The following is an 18,184-nucleotide window of genomic DNA, read 5'->3' as shown; positions in this document are numbered from 1 at the left end:
CCATACGTGACGGGTGTTAATTGCATGACGTGGTGTCCTCGTCGCCTCTTTTTTTAAAATACCCTCCTCCTCCTCCTCCTCCTCTTCCTCCTCCTCCTTCTTATTTTTTCTCAAAAGACAATTTCCCCATCCCGCACACTTCCGTTTTTTTAAGCAAATGTTTAGATCCTCCATGCCACCTTTCCAATATTTAAACCCTGTTATTTGCTGTAACAAACACGTTCTCTATATAGCTCCACCTCCCTGTGAAAAACCAAAAAAGAAAAAAAAAGTGAAAGAGAGAGAGAGAGAGAGAAAAGAGGAAACAAAAATTACCGGCCAATTTGTCCTCCTTCTGCTCCTTTCTTTATACGTTTTTTAACGACTTTAACCGAGCATCTGTGCATTATTCTTACGAGTTATGTTTTATCGTTTCAAGAAATGCTGTTAACCTGGCAGTATTAAAACTGAATGAGCAAGGCCTCTTGGACAAATTGAAAAACAAATGGTGGTACGACAAAGGAGAGTGCGGCAGCGGGGGAGGTGACTCCAAGGTCAGCCTCAATGTCACCACAATCGGGTACCTTAGTCAAGAGTAATCGGCAAGGCTGTTATTTTATGCATCAGGGAAAAAAGAGCCTGGAAGATGAGAAACCATCTTGAAACCATTATGTTCAAGTCACTTGCTTGTCCAGTAGCTTGCAAGGCTCAGGGAGGGGGGATTTTTTTTCTTCTTCTTCCCCCCTTCCTTTGCACTGCTACCATTGCAATCAATCCTGGGTCCTTATTTAACTAACAGAGAGAAAGAGAGGAGAAACCAGACTGAGGGTTTCATCCAATGCTTGTCGTACTCAAAGTTGGCCCACTGAAATTAGTGGGCATGGTTAACTGAGGTCTGTTAATGGCATTGGGTCTGCTCTGAGTATTACTTCGTTGGGTGCAATCCAAGGAATCCTCTCTTGTTGCATTCATTGAGTTGGATGTGGTTATATGATGGGTTATGGATTGAGTGGGATGGGTTATATGAGTCTCTGCTTATACACCAGCAGTTTTTACTGGGCCAGTCTGTCCCCGTTTGTATGTGGCTTCTGGTAGGTGCGGCAGGCAGATATGTTTCAAGGATTCACTCTTCAGATCCCAGCCAGGGTTGCCAAATGTTAGCCTTGTGTCTCGGTTGCATATCTAGCACAGGGCACTGAGTATTTCCAAAAAAATCAGAGTTCAGATATGTAAATAAGCTTGTTTGAAAATAAGTTGTTGGTTGTTGTGTGTGTGTGTGTGTGTGTTCAAATGTGTTAGATTGCCAAGACCTTTGCTGAAAATGAATTACTAATTTTCTCAAGTTATATATTAAACACTAAGAAAATGAGGAGGGGGAGTATTTAAGTTTAGAAAGATACATTTAAAAAATCATATTGTTTCTGAATTTGCTGGCTCTTTAAGCTGATAATTTTTCATTGCTAATTTTTAATAAATATTGTTGTATATAGCTCAGGTTAATGGATAGTAGGATAGTTAAATAACCAGATGCTCAGTTTGTGATTTGTCAGAAAGAAAGAAACAATATCCATGTTGAATTTTTAAAATAGGGTTTCTACTTCCTTCCCTGACAAAATACCTCCTGCCTTCGAGATTTGCAGACCCTCCAAGTGTCCCTGTTTGCCAGGAACAGTCCCTGATTTACTGAAGCCGTCCCAGTTTCTGATTTGATCCCAGAATGTCCCACTTTTCTTTAGGACATCCTTATTTTCACTGGAGAATGTTGGAGAGTATGGTATTATGTGACCGAAGGAGATAAGCAACTACACAACCTTTAGAAGACACCTGAAGGCAGCCGTGTACAGTGGTACCTCGGGATGAGAAGGGGATCTGTTCCAGAGCCCCGTTTGCATCCCGAACAGAACGTAAGACGCAATAGCGCGTCTGCGTGTGCGCGGGTTGCGTTTCGCCGCTTCCACACATGCACGTGATGTCATTTTGACCGTCTGCACATGCATGCGCGGCGAAACCCAGAAGTAACGTGCTCCGTTACTTCCGGGTCGCCGCGGAGTACAACTCGAAAGCGCTCAATCTGAAGCGTACTTATCCCAAGGTATGACTGTATAGGAAAGTAGAGCATCCCTATTCTCATTGGAGATGTGTTGAATGCTATGGATTTGACTAAAAGGTGCATAGAAGTTTTCCCCACCAGCAGGTATTGTGATGATGCTACGCAGTTAGGCATTGGGGTGTGCATTGTTTGAGGGTGCATATACCCATGGCTTGTTCCTGCAATACAATGCATGTTTCAGTTTCACAGCCCTTTGTCAAATCTAATAACCCAGCTAGGAAAGGGATATTTCATTAAATTAATCCCATTAATTGAAAAGTAATACCCTGAAGAATTCCATTAAATTCTCTTGGCTGCTGTTCCTCTCCCCCCTCCATGCAATCTACTCTTTAAAAAAAAAGAGCCAACAATAATTTGTAATTACTTTCTGTAGTTAACCAACCCACTTGCAGGAAGATTATTGATGGGGAAACGTGCAGGCAGTTAATACAGCTCCCCCCTGAATTTCTTCATAAATGATGCTTCTATCAGCAGAGCAAGTGCAATAATCATTTACTTTAATCATATTGGATAGCAGCAAAAGCTGTATATGATTAAAACAAAGGAAGTTTTATGCCATTTTCTTCACTTCTCTAGTCATTACCACCGGGAATAAAAGCTAGGGTTGGGGAAATATCCAAGTATACATTTGAGCTCAAAGGCTTATTCCGTAGCCCAACCTTTACTATAGTGTAACCAATGTTTCTGAAATACTTAAATCCCCTCTTGTTCATACTGTCGTATTAGGTAAGGTGTCCAGAAGGAGTAGAATTTGAAGCAGATCACAACCTTCTTTTGAGAGTCTAGGTAAAAAGATATCTTACTGCCTCTGAATAATGTGATGTGGCTGGACTGATCAAGCTGCAGGTCTTTTCTTATGCTTAAAAAAACCAGATATAGACTTCAGTTATAACATGGACATGCAGCTGAAAGTCCAGGATCCAAATCCAACCACCAAAACATTCCATTTGGCTTCCAGCAAAGCTCTACATGACCCAAAGGCACTCACACAAATGTGAAAGCTTTGTACCTCTCCCTTGCTTGCAAAGATAAAATAAGCATTGGCTTATCAAACCTAAGAATGTGACGTAACCAACATACAAAACAAGGGTCCATATAGCAAGCAAAACTGTATCCACAGCAAAAACATCCACAGCAAGGAAAACAAAATCTAGACACTATGCCTGGACAGAAAAGAAAGTGTTAGTCATTGTCTCCTAAAAAAACAACCCACAATGTTAGGGGAAATGTTCCACAATCAGGGCATTATTTTGGAAAAGTCCATCCATGGTTGCCATCCGTTCTTTCTATGTCAGGTTTGGGGAACCTGTTGTTAGGGATTTGGGTGAGATTTGATTCAGTCAGTTCACAGTACAAAGTGAACCCATCTAATTCGTATTTTCCAATGCAAGGTGCAAATCAAAACACAGCCCTTCTTTGAAATTTGCACTTCTCCTAGTTTTGTAGTGCGGTTGTCCAGCCAAGTAATACAAGACAGCTCACATCTTTTGCAGGGGTCACATTCCAGGAATGGCAATTATATGCAAAAGTACAAGTCACCCCCTTGAAACTGTCCCCTCATGAAAAGCCTCACCCAGAGCCAGAAAACCAGACAGGTCTTACCTACTCCCTCCAAGCAATGTATAGGGTTTTTAAGCTCTCAGACTTGGTTAGCAGACTCTGAGTATGCGCCAGGCTCTCAATATCTTGCAGGGCTGTCCAAGTTCCTATGAGAGCTCTCCCAACCAGAATCCATGCAAGAGCTTCCCAGAGCCTGGTAAACTAGTTTCAGAGCTTAAAAGTTATTTCCATGTCAGGAAGACCCTGTGCAAAAAGAGCTTTTTAGCTCTCCACCTTCCATGCATCTAATTTGTGTGATTTCAGCCAGCCAGCATTCAACCACGTAAAATTAAAATTGCACATGTTAAGCAAGCAGGAGTTGAGAGTTACCTGTATGTACAAAAATTCATATACAGTAGTCGGGCAAATTTTGGATTAAAATGCATGTACTTGTGAAAATGCATTTACTTGGCTGCTCTGGTCCATGGGGTCATGAAGAGTCAGACACGACTAAACAACAACAACAACAACTTGTGAAAATGACACATAAAAATACATTATATTAGAGGAAATTGCATTGCAAAAATGTGTTAGGCAAAGTTGCATACAAACATTATATTGTGCTAAAATGCTGATGATTTTTTATGAGGGCTTTTAAAACAGAATTGCAAATTGATGAGGAAGTGCGGAGAACTGAGCTTATGACTGGAAGAATGAGAGACAGAGGAAACTGCAGTTGACAGATTTGCTAGTCCCTATCTGTGCCTCTCTAAGGGACACGGGTGGTGCTGTGGGTTAAACCACAGAGCCTAGGACTTGCCGATCGGAAGGTCGGCGGTTCGAATCCCCGCAGTGGGGTGAGCTCCCATTGCTCTGTCCCTGCTCCTGCCAACCTAGCAGTTAGAAAGCACCTCAAAGTGCAAGTAGATAAATAGGTACCACTCTGGCGGGAAGGTAAATGGTGTTTCCGTGCGCTGCTCTGGTTCGCCAGAAGCGGCTTAGTCATGCTGGCCACATGACCCGGAAGCTGTACACCAGCTCCCTCGGCCAATAAAGCAAGATGAGCGCCGCAATCCCAGAGTCGGCCACGACTGGACCTAATGGTCAGGGGTCCCTTTACCTTTACCTATCTGTGCCTCTCTAGATGTCGCTGGACTCTAACTCCCATCAGACCCAACCAGCAGGGTCAATGGGCAGGGGTGATATGAGTGGTAGTACAGCAACATCTGGAGGGGTCACAGCTTCCCTCCCTCCTCCTTATAGGTCCTTACCCTCCCTGAATGTGCCATGTCCTTTTCTAGAGCCATTTAAGCTTCTGAGACCATCACCACTTCTTGTGGCAATAAATTAAGTGAATTAATTATGCAGGAACTTCTGTTAAGCAGGGGAAGTAAACAAACAAACAAAACCCTGGAAATGCCCAAGTGTTTGGGTGCTCCGGAGGAGCTCTTTGTATTTGACCATCTGTGCTGGCCAAATGCTATCCACCATTAAGCTGGTGCTTGTTTACCCTTTATATAAAATGGAAATGGAAATAAGAACCTATATTTCCCTGTTCTGAACCAGCAAATTGCTCCCTTGCTTGCTTGCTTGCTTGCTTGCTTGCTTGCTTGCTTGCATTATTGTGTGTTTGTTTTTGAGCACAAAAGCTGCTCCTAAGAACCAGCAGTCATCAGCTCTAAATCTCCATCATCCAGGCCAAGTCACCTGGGAATATAATATGGGTCAAGCCAGTTGTTGGTGCCAGATGTATACACATTTTCATCAAAGAATTAACGGTGCCCTTTAAAACTGCTTAAAGGCTGGCATGTTGTTGCTTTTTGATATAAAAAGAAACAGAAATAGGCCTCCCCCAATTTTCTTATTTTCTTTTTTCTTTGTTTTGTCCCTCTTGGGCAAATGTTTTGGAGACATCTTTTGGCACTGCCCATAGCTTCTGCTCAAAATAGCTTCTTTTTCTAAAGTGACAGTTTATAAACATTTAATATTGCAGACAGTAATGTCTTTGTGTAAAACACTTTAAAAGCATTTATTCCCTACTGTAAATAAGACAGTTCAGCCGCAATTGTTCAAGCAATATCCCCCTCCCCCCATCTCAAAGATTACACATCCTTCAAGGAAATGCTCCAGAGTTGGCTTCAGGATTTTGCAAGACACAGGGCAAGCAGATCAAGAATTCTCTTGCTCTCCTTTCAACCTTCCCAGGTGACTAGTCCTTTTGAAGTGGTGGGTCCTTGACTGGTCTTGGCAGCCCAGCAAATGTTGAATGGTACTACCATCCTCTGGAGTTGCCCATTAATATCCTCAGTGTCTAAGCTATATAGGGGAGGGCTGTAGCTCAGTGATAGAATCCATGCTTTGCATGCAGAATGTCCTGGGTTCAATCCCTAGTGTCTCCATGTCAGGATGGTAGGAATTTTTTTCTGAAACCCTGGAGAGCCGCTAATAGTCAGTGTAGACAAAACTGAACTAGGTGTGTCAATGGTCTGACTTTTCATAAAACAGCTTCCTATGTTCCTATCATAATTCACACTTACTGGATTCATTCTTAAACCAGTTGCCCCTGGATTTTCATGGTAATTCCAGAACAATTTAAATTTATTCTTTTAAATTATTTGACTTTAATTTGCATAGCGCCTTTCTATATTACTGCACATAAGGCGGTTTACAAGCTGAAGAAACAACAAAATAGACAATAAAGATCATATACCTAATAACAATCTGATCCAATACAAAAAAGTCATAATAAAAACATAACTTTAAAATAAAAAACATATAAAATAAAGCAATATTCAATAATCCATTAGAATATAAAAGTAAACAGTAAAATTAAGTGTCAGCAAATAGTAATTAAACAGTTAACAATTACAATAAAGAGTTAATAAATTATAATCAATAAAAATAATGGCAAGTCACAATTCATAAAATACCACAAAACATACAAAACCATGTAAAAGGATCAAATTGAGAAACAAGGACAGTTTCTAGGAATCTGGCCCAAGATTTTCCACCGCCTGAGGATGATGATTCAAAAAATAAGAACATCAGCACTGCATACCTTATGAAAAAGTATCCTGTCCACCTTGCATACAAAAGGTGCTTGGTTTAATTCCTGGCATCTCCTGACAGGGATGGAAACAATTCCTGCCTGCAACCTTGGAAAGCTGCTGCCAAAACATGAGCTTTTTGGGCCAGTGGAATGACTCTGTGTAAGACAGCTTCCTGTGCTTAATGTGATCTATTTATTTATTGCAAATATTTCTATCCTGCTGTCCTGTTCAAAAAACAAACAAACAAAACAAAAACCAACTTGAGGCACTCTGCAACAAATGTAGGAAATGATAACACCACAGAAAAGAGAGAAGCAATCAAAAAGTTTTAAGTAAGGAGCACAGGAGCTAAAAACAGCATTCCACGTTCTCATTCCCAAACCTAGACATATTGGGTAGTTTCCCAGTGTTGCTCCTATCCAGAATAGGTCCACTGAAAATAATGGGCATGCATGACTCACTTAGGTTATTTCATTTTAACTGAAAAGTTACAGGCAACCCTATTGGTCCTATACAGAAGAGGTCCATGCAAATCCCTGGTATTTTATGGCCTTGGCTTTTCCAGTTCAGTCCTCTTCCTGCTGTCACGTACACACCGTTACCCATATTTAAAACCCCTCCTCTAAAGCTTAGAAACAAATGATCTCATGATAACAAAGAACTATTGAATTGCATAAATACATGAAACATCCCAGCATACACAAACACCTTCCTGCATTCATGTCAGAGCCCTTGCTGGATAACGACCATGATATTCTGTTAAATCAGCAGGACCTGTTTCCACATAATGGGCTTAAAATAGGGGCAAATGCATGCTTAATGACAGGTCTGTTTTTCTGACTTTTCCTCATGGGAGGCCCCCTACCTTCTCTGCTCCAAGGCTTCCTCCGCCTTTACATCTCTGGTTTGGCACTTCGTAATTTTGCACCTACCTACACTAATCTTTCATACCAAGTTCTTATTATGAACTTAAATAAGTATTTATTAACCCACACATTTCCTCCTACTCTGTGCTTCTCATGCTTGTGATGTATTGATAATAATAAAGTGACAGTCTGGTTAAATTTGACGCTCAGGGAATCTAATGTGGAAGGATCTCAGAGATTCTACTGAACACCTCTGTGAAACAGCAGAATGTGCACATGTCGGCAGCCTCCATGCAGCTGGCTCAAGTCAGTGTGAAAAGGTTGCTGGGCCTTAGGCCAAGCCAGATTCCTGTCCATCCTTTGGAGGTGAATAATTTAATGCAAGGATGGGGAACTGGATTTGGTCACCAGACCAGTCCTTCTCTTCCCCACCCCCTGCTGGCTAAGTTTGGCAGGGCTGCCCAACTCTCAGTCACCTGACAATCCCAATGACATCAGATGACCATTTTCACCCACATGGCTTGGAATTAAGCTGTGTGGGTGCAAACCCTAATGATTAGATACATTTGGGAGCTTGCAAACCCCATTTTGGCCCCATGATGTCTACTACTGACCACACCTGCTATGTTATCAGGTGTAGGACAGGAGGACATTTGTTCAAAATGACTTTCTGGGCGAAATGAGGATTGGTGGACCATAAGGCACATGGACCAGATTTTGTAGAGCAGGAGGTCCTAGGTTCAGTTCTTGCTGTCTCTAGTAAAAAGATCAGGTAGTAGATATTTATAGTGTCAGGCAACATGGAAGGCTTTAAAAGAGGATTAGATAAATTCATGAAGAATAAGACTTATCAGGCAACATTTGACCTCCAGTCTGCAGGGACCTCACCTGTTCTCCAGGAATTCTCAAATATTATAGACAAAGGCCCTGAGATTAAAGCTGCAGGCTCCCTTAGTAACCTTAGGTGCTGCTCATCAGGCCCTGTAGATCTGAATTCATTTAAAGTAACTAGGTGTTCTCTTACCACCTCTTTTCCTATCTTGGGTTTCTGCTCCCTCCTTCCTTTGTTTATTCTATTATCACTAAGTTGGACACAGGTTTCCTTTTGGGTCAGAGGAAGAATGGGTGTTGAGCAGTCCACCTTCTTTCTGTCACCCAACAATATTTCTCTATCTTCTCCATGCAGAGGACCCACTACTTGCTTGTTCTTCCTATTGCTTCAAACATCGCAAAAGAACCCTTTTTTATTATTTTTACCCTTCTTGCAAGTGTGAGCTGATTCTGTGCTTTTGCTCACATGGCCTTCTCCCTGCAACTGTTGGCTCTTCATGTATACTCTTCCTTCATTTGTGTATACTCTTTCCCTTTTCTTCCAATTCTTATACAGTGGTACCTCGCAAGACGAATGCCTCGGAAGACGAAAAACGCGCAAGACGAAAGGGTTTTGCGGTTTTTGAGGTGCTTCGTAAGACGAATTTCCCTATGGGCTTGCTTCGCAAGACGAAACGTCTTGCGAGTTTGTTTCCTTTTGAAGCGGGAACTGGGCTGGCAGCGAGTGAGCGAGGGAGCGACCTACCTTTTCCAGAGGGATCCTCTTCTGGAGAGGGCACAGAGGAGGCAGGTGGGCTGGGATCCAGCGGATCTGGCTGGGTCTCTGCGCCGCCTCTGCCTCTTTCTCTCTCTCCCCCTCCCCACGTGGCTGCTCCATTTTGCCCTAACTGCACAAAAGCAGGAGGAGGGGGACCAAGGAGGAGGAGAAGGAGGCATCCACTGCGCTTGGGCCGCCGCGAAGGCGCCTTTGCGGGGGTGGGAAGAAGCCGGGAGCAGCTGCCGAGACTGTGGGGAGCCCGGCGGCATGGCGCAAGGTAACGGGGGGAGCAAGAGAGAGTCCGCGCCGGGCGCTTCGTGCATCCGCCCTCGGTTCCTGGGCTCGAACTTCCTTTGGCACCTCGTGGAGAGAGAGGGAGAGGAGCGGGCTGGGGCTTTGATGTGGGACACGGTTTGGTGGAGCGAAGACGCGGCAAGGCTTGGCGATAGAGGAAGGGGGGCTGTTTTCGTGGGGAGGTGGGAGGGGGTGTCTTTGCCTCTTCGCGGCAACAGATCCTCCAGATTGGGGAAAGTCCTCCTGCTGGGGAGCAACCCGCTTTGTGCTTTGCCCACTATCCCATTATAATACAGTACCAGGGTGCATCCATGCTTCGCAAGACGAAAATATCCGCAAGGCGAAGAAACTCGCAGAACGGATTAATTTCGTCTTGCGAGGCACCACTGTACATGTCATTCTTAGATCTTAGCTCATTTGTAAGCTCCTTATGCAGCCACACCAGTCTCTTTAAATGCATCCCACTTCTCTCTCCTGTTGCAATTGTCTGCATTTGTGCCTTCAATTTTCCACCTTTAAGAAACTATAACACTGGGCAACAATTTTTTTACTTTTTGAATGTTGTCTAGATTTCTACAACTGATTTAGGGTATTTTTGCGCTGCTGAATCAGGAAATGGCATCTGTTTCTCTCCATCAGGTCAGGTTTACTGTAAACTGAATGGTGGGCATAGATAAAGGTAAGTACACGTAAATTGCAAGTTGCTTCACCATTTTTCAAACTTTAGGGCTTGAATTTCCATTTCCTGGAACTCCTGGAATGCTCAGCGGCAGGGAGGTCTCTCTTCAGAGTCCAACAGTAGTCAGCCATCATGACTGCGTCCCAGCGACCCTGATACCTGGTCTCCATCTCTTTCATGTCCTGATGGAATCTCTCCCCCTGCTCGTCACTCATTGAACCCAGGTTCTCAGGAAACCGGTCCATATGTGAAAACAGGTAGTGCATCTTGACGCTCATGTTGCAGCCCAGGTTTCTGAAAGCAGTCAGCATGTTGTTGACAAGTTCTGTGTAGTTTCTGGCCTTATTGTTGCCAAGAAAGTTCTTCACTACCAGAACAAATGCCTTCCATGCTTCCAGTTCCACTTCGTTCATTGAGTTTCCGAACTCTGGATCTCTGATGAGCTGACAGATCTGAGGACCATCAAAGATGCCAGCTTTCAACTTCTCCATGGTCAATCCTGGAAAAGCCTGGCACAAGTAAGTGAAGCAGTCATCATCCTTGTCCAGAGCCTTCGTGAACTGCTTGATTAAGCTGAGCTTGATGTGCAGCGGTGGGAAGAGTATTCTGTCTCTGTCCACCAGAGGGTCGTTGATGACGTTCCTTTTTCTGCAAGGCACCAGTTCCTCCCACACAGGCCAGTCCTTCTTCGTGTAATGCTGAGCATGGTCCCTACTATCCCACATGCACAGAAAACATGGGTACTTGGTGAAGCCAGACTGTTGTCCCAGCAAATAGTTCACCATCTTCAGGTCAACACAAATAAACCACTTATGCTGATCATAACCAATTTTCTCCAGCACATACTTCACCGCTTCATAGTTCTCTTTCAGTGTACTCGAGTGAGCCAGGGGTATAGAGGCAAACTGGTTGCTGTTGTGTAGCAGAACACATTTCAATGATCACTTGCTGCTATCAATGAACAGTCTCCAATCTTTGGGTTCATACTGTGGCACTCCAAGCTTGAGCAGAAGCTGTGCAATATCTGCACAGTACACCAAGTCCTTCTCTTCCGAGAAAAAACAGAGGTACTCTTGATGCCTGTTGTGGAAGAAGCTGGTGCGAGCACTGTCAGAGAGGAGGTTTTTTCCCTTCAATCTGGATGTCAACAGTTTGGCAGAGTCCTTTGACAAGCTGAGGTCGTGAGCTAGATCATTCAACTCCTTTTGGGAAAATGGATCTTCAAGAACCACTTCTTCTTCTAATGTCAGGAAGTTCTCCAAAGATAGGCACTGGAATTTCATCACAATGAGCTACAGGACGACGTGCTGATTGAAGATCAGGATACTTGAGGCTGCTCCGGTTCTTTCTGTTGATCCCAGCCGCACCAATTTATGGAAGATTTCAAAGTTTTATGTCTTCAAACTGATCCCTTTTCGACATAAACACCCAGAACTATCAGACTTGAATACTTCTTGTCATTAAAATAATCATTTCCAATCAAAACAATTATTCGACATGGCATTTTACCCCCACCAACTGCTTCTAAGATGCTCCACACAAGCGTACATGTGAACAAAAATGTAAAAAAACCGACATGTGGCCATAGCTCAAAAACTTGACCTGATTGAGCAAAACCAATGTGATTTTTGGATTCAGCGCATCAGATTCATCCTAAATCATCTGAAAAAACGCAGACAACAAATTTGTTGTTGACCAGTGATAATCTTTCCCTTTTCTTCCCTTTCTTATACATGTCATTCTTAGATCTTAGCTCATTTGTAAGCTCCTTATGCAGCCACACCAGTCTCTTTAAATGCTTCCCACTTCTCTCTCCTGTTGCAATTGTCTGCATTTGTGCCTTCAATTTTCCACCTTTAGGAAACTATCATCTATCTTGGACTCACTTCTTTTGAGTATTTCTGACCATGGGATCTCAACCCAGTAGTTCCTTCAGCTTATTGAAATTGGCCTTCTTAAAGTCCAGAATGCATGTCCAACTACACTCAGCTTCCCACCTTTCCCTTGTCTCTGTATCATGAGACCCAAAAGGACATGAATACTTCCTCCCAAGGTTCCCTTCGTCAATCAGTTCTTCCCTGTTGGTGAGGACCAGGCCCAAGATAGATGATGTTAGTGCATGAGCACCAACACTTAGGGGTTCCTTTTCTCTGTCTCAGCAAAGCTCCTCAGAAAGTCTTCCTGCATCTTCACAGCAGCAGCATTCCAGCCCTCTCTTGGTGAATGTCTGTGATAGGAATAACCACATCACCCATCCAGTTCTTCTCTAAAGTCTTTATTATTTACATTACAAGTTGCATAATACTACCGGTCTAAATATAAAATAAGAAACAGAACTATATACTCTGCTCCCTTCAGCCATTCAGCCAGAGAGACAGGCTCACAGACTTTCACATATTCTGGCGGCCACACTGACCAACACTGACTGCCTTACACTTAACTACATTTCTCCAGAATGCCCTAAGACACCTGATGCTGGGGAGAATTCTTGTTGCTAAGCAGATGTTTTAAGGGTGCCTCAGGGAGGTGCTTCAAGGCTCGTTTCAAGTTTATTTTGGCAATGCACCAACCGATGATCCCCTTGTTGCTTCTTCCACCTTTTGGGAAATTGCCAGTGAGGCAATTCAGGAATTTTCTGGAGCTTACATTATTGACAGAGTGAGTTCGAATTCCTTCAGATATAGGGTAGTTGAAGTCCTCCATGGCTATTAGATCTCTCCCTTTGGAATGCTTGGTAACCTGCTCTAGGAAGGCATCATCCAAGTCTTCAGTCTGGCTTGGAAGTCTATAGTAGACATTCACAGTAGGGTCATTTCCCCCACCTACTTTTTTTAAATCCATTTACCCATTGGCCTGCTCCAGCTGGCTCTTCCTGTGTCCCTATGTATATTGAACTGATGCTTCCTCAAGAATGAATTCCAATATACAGTTTGTATATTGACAATCTCAAGCAAATTGTGTAAATATCCTAAAACTCAAGAGATGCAAAGTGAATGTTGAAGCTCAGCTAAATCATTATTGTAGTGAATGCCCCCAGAGTGTGTGTGTTTTGAGGGGTGGGGATATATCTATTATTGGACATTCCCAAAATTTATCTGGGATTCTCAGTATTCACAGGTGAGTACCAATGCTCATTGTACATAGCTACCAAGGCTTTAGTAGAAGATTGCATTCTCTCTTGATTTACAATCTTAAGCAAAGGCCCTACAGAAGTCAGTGATATCTGTGAACTCTTGAATCACAGATTACCTTACTCCTGTGGATGAAAAGTTAACATGTAAACATTCTCTTAGAATAGTGAAGAAATATGGTAAGTAGCATTGCATGCCAAATGCCATACTTCACTTCTCTAGATACCAGGGTTCTGATTTTCAGCTTTGTTCCGTTCTGTTCACCGTGGTTTGGCATTCATGTTAGGATAATTATCCCTGCTACAAAAGGTGTTTGATTTGCATTACTTTTTAATTTGAAATAAGAATGTGCTTAGAAGCCGCAATCCTAAGCAAACTTATATTAATAAGTCCCATTAAACTCAGTGGGGCTCACTTCTGAGTAGACATGCCTGGGATGGCATGCCATATATCTTATTGTTTAATGATACAGTGAGATGAAGCACATTTTACTTTCCTTTATGAGAATATTTTTCAGAGGAAGGATTTTTGCTTAGTTTGTTTGGGGACTGAATGCAGGCAACTATTTCACCAAGTGGTAGTTTGCTACAGTGAGACCAAACTGTGCTTCAGTTGCCTGCAGTGGTTGGCTTCTGCAGCTGCTAGGGAAAGATCACAGCTCACCACTAGAGTATCTGTTTTGCATATAAAGTGGTACCTCCAGTTAAGAACTTAATTCATTCTGGAGGTCCGTTCTTAACCTGAAACTGTTCTTAACCTGAAGCAACACTTTAGCTAATGGGCCTCCCGCTGCCGCCACACGATTTCTGTTCTCATCCTGAAGCAAAGTTCTTAACCCAAGGTACTATTTCTGGGTTAGCAGAGTCTGTAACCTGAAGCATCTGTAACCCGAGGTACCACTGTAGAAGCTCCCATGGTCAGTCCTTAACACCTGCAGGTAAGGCTGAGAGATACCTCTATGTGAAACCTTAGAAAGCTACTGCCAATCAGGGTAAACAATGCAGTGCAGACAATGGTTTGAACCAGTATAAGGCCACTTCCTGTGTTCCTAAAAACAATGCAACTAGCTGATTTTTCCAACCCAGTATTGAAAAAATAAATGCTGTATCAGAGAGAAGTGTATGGCACTCTGATAGATCATCTGCTATTATTGATGCAGGTTGCATAGGCACAATGCTTGGTGGACTGATTGTGGTTTAGACAGTGTTACAGAAATGTGTATGTGCATAGGAGAGACCTGTGTGCACTCCCATATGTGCCTTTGTCATTTCTGCTGTAGCCCCAGTGGCATCTAAACAGACCAGTGAAAACCTACCTTGGCATCTCAGAATTTCCAGCGGACATGGGGGAAAGAAAGAGAAGTCCTTACAAGTTATTAATGTGATTTGCCAACATACCTTGACAGACCTTGAACTATTTGACAGTATCCTGACAATATCTGAGTACTAGGTCTTGTAAAAAGAAAAAGAAAAAGCAAGATTCAAGCACTTTCCCAGATAATTATTTGCTCAGATAAAACAAGCACACTTCTTTTTTAACAAATGACTTGATGTCGATCATTTGCCCAATTATCTCTCTCCAAGAGCCAAACAGAGGAGGGCCGGGAAATAAAAGACATGTGATGGAAGACACAGAACAATTTCGCTAGCAAATCGAGTCCAAGTGACGGGCATGAAGTTCAAGCACAAAGATCAGACTTGAACAGGTGATTTTCCTCCAACTTTGAAGAAGGGATGCAAGATGGAGTTACCCCTTATTTTTGACATTCCTTTCTTCTTCTTTATGAGATTATCATAGGTGACATTTTTAAGAAATACCTGTAAACAAATAAAGGTAATGCATTGATGGAACAAGCGTGTATTGAGAAATAGGTGCATTAATCCAATAGATTGGTGAATGCATTAAGCAGGTGAATCAGCAAGGTAAAGTAAGTGCTGTTGAATTCAGGTCCTGCTCTTGGGCTTCCTATAGGCATCTGGTTGCCACTGTAAGAGCAGAATGCTGGACAAAATGGGATGGTCTTATGTGAACTCATGAGAGACCTGGGATTGGTTGCAGTTCCCTGGCAGAAATTAATTCATCAAAACTGCATGCAATTTAAAAATGGAAAGGGGTGGAGTACAGTTGCAGCATTCACAAGATATTCACATGTCAAAATTCTGAGGATCAACATGAAAACTTCTGTGTGTGCCAGGACAGATGTCAAGGACCATTGGGCCTACCAAGGGCCAGCGGTGATCACCAGAGCAGCCTGGGCCCTGTTGCTGCTGCTCTTGCCATTTCCACCTGCTCTGAGGAAGAGGATCAGCCAGCGACTGGAGTGAGCCAAAGTAACAGCAGCTTCCATTGACTCCTTACTCCTCTAACTTTTATCTCTCATCAGTGGTAGAGATTGGACAAAATACCAAGTGACAATTGCAAGAAGAAGGACCCATTGAGAGCATTTTGCAACCTGGAACCAACATTATGGTGCCTTCTGGTTCACTCTTCCTGTAGTTGTTCTCCCCCACCCCCTCCTGGAAAACTTGCTGCTGAAAATTTAAGGAACTGCATACAGAAGAGGAAACCAAGGGTGTCCAACTGTTGTGTCTGGAAGTACTTGGGCTCAATCTAAGCCATATTCCCAACTGGCTTCATACACATCCTGGAACACAGAGCTGAATATTGATAGGGCTACAAGGAGAAAAGGGAACACCTAGCTTAATAGGCAAACAACCACCATTTTAATTCACTGATCCCTGAAGACAAGTTGAGTGAAGCTCATGCGCTCAATCTATTTGCATTTCTATCATGAGATTGGTCTGGTTTTGTTGCAAGAATCTCCCATGTATTTCATGAAGATCTTGGACCACTGCTCATCTACCCCAGAATGGATTGTACTTCTGTGTAGGAGAAGATGTCAAGTGTGAAGAAGTCCTTGGACAACCCAAGACTCAGAAACTCATGGGGAAGGCTTCAAGAGACTGATTAGGATGTTTATCACAGGTGTAAGTAAACTAAATCCCATAAGTGTTTTCACTTTACTTTACTTTACTTAGACCTTACTCCCTGGATCTCAGAGCAGCTTTCATGTGGCTTCCCAAGACAGCATACAAATCCAAAGCTGCTTCAGCTGTAGAACTTCAGACCATCTCTAAGCAAACCATTCGAGAGGGGAAAGTTAGAGACAGATTGTGGAACTCACTGGGGAAAAGTGCTCCCCCCCCCTTCAGAAAGTGTATTTTTCCCTCCCTTCAGAAAGTGTATTTAAAAGAATGGGACAGCTGATGATAATTTTTTCCAAGAAATCTCATGAATTTAGGAAGCAGACATAACCACCCACGTAGCCCAGAGGGTCTTTTACAGACAGTGGCAGCCAGAGTGGAAGGTGAAGGACAGACTTATTGATGCTCTGACCTGGAGCTGGCACAGCCATAGGTCCAAAGCCAAGACATGATGGCAGCAGCACTGGCTTGGGATCCAATGGATCCCAGACTAGCTCAACCCCAACTTACCCTTGGAACATCCTCTTTTCAGGCTTTCTACTGCCTGCTGCCTGGTGAATCTCTACCAGCACATCTGCGGGCAGAAGGGGAATCTCTGCACCTTTTGAACAATGCTGGCATCACTCCACAGGTGACAGGAGGATGTCAGAGGTCAGCGTTGCTGCTAGATGAACAACACCGCTGCCCAAAAACCCAGCCCAGAGCAAAAGAAATTTGGATTTCTCTGCCAGTATTGATATCTCCACCACCATTGAAAAACTCATTTGATGTGCTGTGCAATCACTGAGTACAACCCATAGTTAAGCACTTCTCAGTCCCTTTGATTTCATTCTCCAATTAAGACAACTAAGTTCTAAGTATTTGCCTGGATCATGTCCAGTAGCATGAAGATGCCTGGCAGCAGGGTTAATTTCCTAATCAGACAACTTGTGCATTGTTGCATTAGCACCTATGATATTGTTAATGTAGAATTTAATATGTGTGGGCTACATTTATAAAAGATATAATATCTAAAGAAGCACCTGTCAGGCCAGATGCTGCCACTGGACACAGATAGTAATATTTTCACAGAGGTGAATGCAAAGATCTGCAAAATAACTTCTGACTTCATCAAATTGTACACACACATTGCTGTTTTCCTTATTATGTATTTTAATTGAGCAGAATGCACCATCTCATGTAGGGGGCGGAGGGTAAATTCCACTGAAAAAGGCGGAAAAACTGCATTAAATTCCATCAAGGGAACAGCAGGGATCAAAGGCTAAATGTGCACACTTGAAAGCAACTAAATAAGAAGTGTTTTCAATTGCTCAGAAGGAAACTAATTACAGAAACAAAATAATATATTAATGGAAAATGGAAGAGAATGCTGTGATATGATGCTGTGATGCTACAGTTCCTGACTCATCAATGAGATTTAACACTTCAGCTAATTTTCATAAGTTATGAAAGAGGCAACTGCAAATTGCTCCCAACTCCTGATAAGGGAAAAAAGTGTGCTTTTAGATTGGGATTACAACTCAGCTGACTGTCAGAGGAGTGTTATTTAAGAGACTGAATACTGATGAATGTCTGCACTTAACTTGCATCTCTGAAAAACAGGCTTCAGGAAAAGGACATGAATATGCTACTCTTGGCCAACATCTGCATGGATTGGGCCTATTGTCAGTATGAATTGCAGCATAAAGAAATATCTGTTCTATAAACCCACAAAGCCGGCTCGTGCCATCTAACATCAGCCTACACATTTTCAGCAAGGAGTGGAGATACACGTTCAGATAATCTCTCCAGAATGAAGCGAAGCCTGATCCATAGGGATGAATGAGGCACCACCACCCTCAGCCTGCCCTCAGCCAGCTTCCACCTGCTGACTTCCTTACTTAAAACCTGCCCAGGAGCTGGCAGTGACTGCCATCCTCATTCTCTTCAATCTCAGTGTTGTCTTTGCAGAGCTCAGCAGGGAG

At 43.0% G+C, this 18,184-nt stretch overlaps 1 protein-coding gene across 12 annotated transcripts in view; it reads left to right on the top strand.

Moving 5' to 3' along the window:
• The window catches only part of GRIA3 (glutamate ionotropic receptor AMPA type subunit 3), a 219,331-nt gene that overhangs the window by 178,027 nt on the left and 23,120 nt on the right, over positions 1 to 18,184 (top strand). For 3 of the 12 annotated variants that reach the window (XR_014003986.1, XM_081178990.1, XM_081178983.1), the window contains exon 14: positions 419 to 533. The exons of the other annotated variants lie outside the window; for them this stretch is intronic. Coding sequence is in view for 2 of the 3 variants with exons in the window: in XM_081178990.1 (XP_081035116.1) it covers positions 419 to 533 (115 nt within the window). In the remaining variant the exon portion in view is untranslated. The remainder of the gene's footprint in view (positions 1 to 418; positions 534 to 18,184) is intronic. 12 annotated transcript variants of the gene reach the window in all.

This window comes from Podarcis bocagei (assembly GCF_964188305.1).
Source record: "Podarcis bocagei genome assembly, chromosome: Z".
Classification (NCBI taxonomy): Eukaryota; Metazoa; Chordata; class Lepidosauria; order Squamata; family Lacertidae; genus Podarcis; species Podarcis bocagei.
The sequence above is the reverse complement of the archived record's forward strand: the minus strand, read 5'-3'. Positions and strand labels throughout refer to the sequence as shown.